The sequence below is a fragment of the Protomyctophum parallelum genome, assembly GCF_964188405.1.
Source record: "Protomyctophum parallelum genome assembly, chromosome: 20".
Lineage (NCBI taxonomy): Eukaryota > Metazoa > Chordata > Actinopteri > Myctophiformes > Myctophidae > Protomyctophum > Protomyctophum parallelum.
In genome coordinates this window covers 40,087,767-40,093,766 of record NC_139718.1, presented here as the reverse complement: position 1 = coordinate 40,093,766, position 6,000 = coordinate 40,087,767, and the positions used below count along the sequence as shown (strand labels likewise).

Below are 6,000 nucleotides of genomic sequence, written 5' to 3'. Positions count from 1 at the left end.
GGTTTTCGCTCTATTCTTTTTCCTTCTTTGCTGGACAATTGTCTTTAATTGGATAGATGATTGATTTTAAAATGGTTAAAATCAAGTGTGTGTGTGTGTGTGTGTGTGTGTGTGTGTGTGTGTGTGTGTGTGTGTGTGTGTGTGTGTGTGTGTGTGTGTGTGTGTGTGTGTGTGTGTGTGTGTGCGTGTGTGTGTGCGCGCGCGGACACACACAATTTTAATTGAGTGGTCCTCCACTGCCCTCTAGCGGTCATAGTGGTGCATAGCATCAGAATAGTTTTGAGGAGGACTTCCTTCCTGAAGAGATGAAATGAATCAAAACTTCCTCCAGTCCACACCGCAGACCCACGCACACACACGTATACTGTAAACACACACGCTAATGAATACACGCGCACGCAGGCACCAACGTGCTGCTTCTACGTTGTGCTTGACGCTATGGTGAGTTGAGTATCCATGGTAAATGTAACTAACTTCTAGACGTGGAAACATCCGAAAATAGCTGAACTATACAAGCTATCGTAGCTCGTAGATAAGCTATTGTTTTGAGCTTGTAGATTAGCTGTAGTTACAGACAGTTGAACGTTTGTTTTCATATTCATAATACTCATCATTAAACATTAAACCGAGTTTAACGACACTATTGTTTTGGCTTCATAGCCTACTGGTCGGGTCTGGAAGCGTTTACAGTACGTGTGTAATGTAGGCTATACTGGTTGTACTGGTCTCTGTCGAGCTTTCATTACATGAGAGTAAAGTTAATACTGTTTACTAGTCTGGCTGGGAGGTGTAATTGTACTGGTTTTCATGCTGTAAAGTTTCATAGTGTAATGTTACTGGTTTCATACTTATTACTAGTGATCGTCTCAGTTGGAACTCGGAAGTCATTGTTTTTTAACTAAGTTCTTAATTGTAATGTCTTGTATTCGGTGTATTTGACTCTGTAAGCAGATCATCTGCTGCAGATTCACATGATGTCTCATTATATTCATGTGAAAATATACTAATGCCAAAATTAAGACCAATCAACAATATCCTCTTGCAATGGTGGTGGTGGTGCATGGTTGTTGTTGTTGCTGTTAATAGTTGTCATTGTAGTAACATGTTGATGATGATCTGTATGGTAGAGTATGTTATAGGGTCCAAATGTAAGCATGCACATCCCAACAACAATTTACATGTGCTGAACTTAATATATGTATTACGTATCCGACCTACACAATATAACTGATACAGTCGGGGTGGTTGTATTTGTCTCTCTGCTCTTCTTTTGAGACATTTAGATTGTGTCAAAGGTCATGTCTCACCTAGACACTGGATCTGACACGAAGTTTTGACCTGATGGTCAAGATTACATTAATTACTCTGAGCAAGCAGGGAGGTCAATGGTAAAAGATTCAGCACTTTCACAGGAAACTGGATTCAAATCTGATTAGCTGCTTTAAGATTTGAATACAGTCAGGAACGGATTATTGGTAATGGTATTTGACTTTTCAGATCTGGATGCATCAGCTGCAATTTGTACAGGTTGCGAGTCGCGAGTAAATATCTCCTTTTTTCCCGTGTCCTACATTTAAAATATATATTACAACTTGCAGAATTTTCAATTCATACTAGTGGGTCCCGGAAAGGTTTTCCGGGAAAACGTCTAATTTATTTGTTATGTGTTGAGTTAAAAAGTTAGGAACCACATCTAGCTGCTATATTACATAAAACGTTTTATCAAATATTATTAGCTGTCACTCATAATCGACGTGACTAAATAATATTCATAAACAATATTAAAAAATGTCAGATTTTATTTGACACATTTATGTCAGTATTGCCAGGATACTCTTAATAGTATTACAAACTAATATGCTGCCAACACCCCTCACCCTTCATATACAGCTTTTGTCCACACACGTCTCTTGCCATTGACAATGAAAGGAGAAATTAGGTCAAATGTCTGCCAAATATGACGTAAATCTGTGGCAACCCAAACATTAAATGCCATTGAGAATGAAGGGAAAATGTACGTCATATGTAGACGAGCAAATCGGCTAACCAATCACATAAATTCAGTTGTTCATGAGATGATGTATAATGATAAGAACGCCCCTTACTTCACACAGGTGTGATTTATTAAGTACAGTGTAGACCTGCTCTGTGTGAAAAGTGCCTTTCAACTTCTGTTGTGATTTTGCACTAACCTCACAGCACAGCTCCAATTCCCACTGTTAACATACAGCGTACTTTTTTGAGTGGTGCAACCACTCCTACAACCAGCAATGTCTGTGTACACCTATGTGTATCTGAGCACGAGTATATCTATTTGTATCTGAGCACGAGTATATGACTATTAGTACCAGTAGGGGGCGCCAGAAACAGAGAGAGGGATAGTGCTGCTCTGTTGCCTGCTAATGAGATAGAGGGAGAGGGGAGGGGGGGGAGGGGAGTTGCACCACTCAGTTCACAAGGGTGTGATTTTTTTATCAAAGCACTGAGAAGTGCATAAAAAAAACGATTACCTTAATTGTCTCCATATTCCAACGTTGTTTTAATAAGTTAATGCTCTACTTCGTCAACAGTGTCGCACAACATCGTGACGCATTGTGAGCTTGTAGATCAGCTATTGTCACTACTTTAAAATGTTTTGAGAATAGTGATAAAAAAGGAACGGTTTCTATGTCTTTTTCCACCCGACAGTGACAAACTATACAGACGAGACGATGACACATGAATAGTAATCCGTCATCACCAGATAATGTATGCATGAATAAATTAAGTTGTCCTTCCTGTGTGACCCCGGACAGACATGATGCATCTCTCTCTGACTCTGTGATGCTGTGAGCTGGTTGTCATGGTAACGTGTCATCAGGTTACACACAGTGTCCCGTGTCACACTGACACTCTGCTCCACATACACAACATCATGTTGGAGTGTGTGTCTGTGTGTGTGTGTGTGTCACTGTGTGTTTAGTTTGAGCTGTGGATCGCTGTGTGTTTGTGTAGCGTAGTTTGTGCTGTGTGTATCAGTGTGTAGTTGTGTTGAGTGTCAGTGTGTGTGTGCAGTTGTGTTTTATATCAGAGTTAGAGAGTTTGAATACTGTAACAGTATAGCAGTGTATCAATGTTTACGTGGATGTGTGTCGTCGTATTGCATTTCAGACTGTGAATAGTTGTGTTGTTGTAGTGTATGCATGGGGTTGTAGTGTGTGTTTGTGTTGTAGTGCGTGTGTGCGAGCGCGCGTGTGTGTATGGTAATTGTGTCTGTGTGTAGCAGTAGTGTAATGGTGTGCCAGTAGTGTCGATGGCCGGTAGAATCAGATCTCAGGACGTTCAGACAGCTCTGCAGAGAGCCAAGACCAAGATCTCTAGTCTGGAACAACAGCTCTCTGTGAAGTAAGTTTAACATTCTGTCTCTAGTCTGGAACAACAGCTCTCTGTGAAGTAAGTTTAACATTCACAACAGCATCACATAAAAGCATAAAAAGTAGCAGATCTACAAGCTCGAAACGCAGTGTGAAGCGATGCGCTCTGAGCTTGTAGTTCTGCTAATTTAGCTATTTTTTAATTTGAAACCTGAAACTTAACAGTTTTGGCAGAGACCATAATCTAGTCTGGAACAGCAGCTCTCTGTGAAGTAAGTTTACGCTCTAGTTCATAAATTCATGTGTAACATGTATTATATAAATACATGTTTAACATGTATTTATAATAGGTTTTGGCCATAGACGTGAGTTCAACGCCTGCCTTGCTCAGAAACCTTGACTTCTGTTGCTGTGGTGTTGATATCAATCAATCAATCATTCATTCATTCATTCATTCATTCATTCATTCATTCATTCATTCATTCATTCATACATAATAGTAATAATTCATATCCTGCACCCCAGGAAGACTAGTGACCACTTTGTGGAAGCTAACAGGGATCCAAATAAATAACAAATTGCTAATTATATTTGCAATAATCTGTAATGGTATTTCGTGCATCTCTCCACAAGTCCACATGCACGTGAAGTAGCTAGGGTATTGGTGCGTCCGTGCGTGCGTCCGTGCGTGTGTGCGTGAACAAGATTACTTGAGAACAGATGGGCAGGTTTTTCATGAACCTTGGAAGGGAAGTAAGATCACTAGGCTCGGGAATGTCATGGACATGAACAATATCAATGTCAAAATGATAGAATCAGCCAATAGGAAGGGACAGAAAGAACAACGTTGGAGCATCCCTAGTATCCCTAGTAGGACAGAAACACAAAAGTCCTGGTAGAATACAAAGCTAGTAGTACTTGGGTAGTACTAGGGATTTGGGGGGCGCTGTGTGTGTGTGTGTGTGTGTGTGTGTGTGTGTGTGTGTGTGTGTGTGTGTGGTCTTGTGTTTTGTTAAATATTTGTACAGATTAACTACAGCTAGTCTCGCTAATCTCCTGCTCGCCTCACATACATTGTCCACATGTCCAGCTATATGAACTCATTCACTACAGCAGTCCTGACAGCTCTGCCACTGCAGGGAAACACACGTGTGGACCTTGAGTTACAAGGTTTGAGTTCTTGTGATGCAATAATAGGTATTTATGAACACACCTAAACCTGTGTTTTTCTAGGAACTCCGACTTATCTCATTTGTTGGAGTAGAAACACAGTACACATTTACTGTTGACTCTTCCAAGAATGGTGAAGATACAGTAGTACTAGCACAAAGTTTCTGTTTTGCTTCCATATTTGAATAAATCCTACTTAGATATTAATAGATTAAAGTGTCCATGGTGTAAATGGAATGGTATAAACTGTGGAGGAAAATCCCTGATGCAAATGCCTCTTTGTCATCATGCATTCTTTTTTTAATAATCATTACTCGTCAATCGTCATGGTTTATGGCTGCACTGTGAGTAAAATGTGTGTGAGAGTGTGCTGTAATAGTTGTGCTGTAGTCTGTGCATATTGTAATGATTAATTCTGGTTGTTGTGTGTTTGCAGAGACGTCGGCTCAGAGAGTGAGGACGAACTGGTTCTGTCGACATGGACACACAGCAAAGAGCTCAGAGACTCTCTGGTGGACATGTATAAAGGTAGGACATACTGTACATACAGCATGTGTACATGTCTGCTGGACATAACATACAGCGTGTGGATGACTGGACGTATACACATTAGGGCTGGGTTATATGACTTCAAAACTCACCTTTACCTTGACTATGATTAATGAATGATTACTCAGTTTGTGCTCAATATTTCTTACACTCACTGCCCATAGTTTTCTGACAAGGCCTGTGCTGTTAATGTGCTAAACATAGGAGCGGTGAGCCCCAGTGCAGGCTATTAATTTTAGTGCGGACTCCCCACCCGCCCAAACCAAGGCACACACTTGGTTTGTGCATGCATGTACTTCACAAAACACACAAACTGTAAGACACAATACCCCTCATATTACAGTCAGCTACCAGTACAAAATAACCAAATAAACATTAAATGCAGGAAGGTCAACTTCCACACACAACGTCAGGCTGACAAAGAAGCATTTGACAGTCTCATCATCATGTGTTGTAGGCTCATGCTGCACTGTGGCATATCACTCTGAACCAAGCCTCCTAAACATTGTTTGAGAATCAAATAATACATTTATTGTTGCAGTTTAGCTAACCTGAGTGTCCTCCTTATCAATGGTATCGTAGCACAGAACTGTGCAGTAGGTCTGTTATTCTGAAATGTGCGAATGGAGAGGGACTTCCGTAATGGTGGGAGTGTTTGACTTTGAACGCAAAGTGAATGCGACACTGACACTGGGCACCCGCACCATGATAATAAATAGAAAGATATTAGGACTAACACTATATAATGTTGCAGTTAGTATCTACTCTACCTGCTTGCATGGTGGTTGTTGACACCACTGAAGAGCACAGTGATGTGGATGCTGGTGTTGCTGCCATTGTTGATGAACTGAGTTAAGGGTTGGTTAAGTGTCTTGGAAATCCTCGACACAGGGCTAGGATCAATACGAAAATGATTTGTATTGAAACG

The 6,000-nt window shown here is 40.6% G+C and overlaps 1 protein-coding gene across 2 annotated transcripts in view; it reads left to right on the top strand.

The window, feature by feature from the left end:
* The first annotated feature begins 313 nt into the window (after nt 1–313).
* The window catches only part of mipol1 (mirror-image polydactyly 1), a 67,713-nt gene continuing 62,026 nt past the window's right edge, over nt 314–6,000 (top strand). The window contains exons 1-2 of one of the 2 annotated variants that reach the window (XM_083792545.1): nt 314–441; nt 4,960–5,051. In XM_083792545.1, the coding sequence (XP_083648671.1) occupies nt 5,042–5,051 (10 nt within the window). In that variant the 5' untranslated portion in view covers nt 314–441; nt 4,960–5,041. Of the gene's footprint in view, nt 442–3,354; nt 3,385–4,959; nt 5,052–6,000 lie in introns of those variants that run through there. The other variant, XM_083792546.1, reaches the window with a different exon arrangement.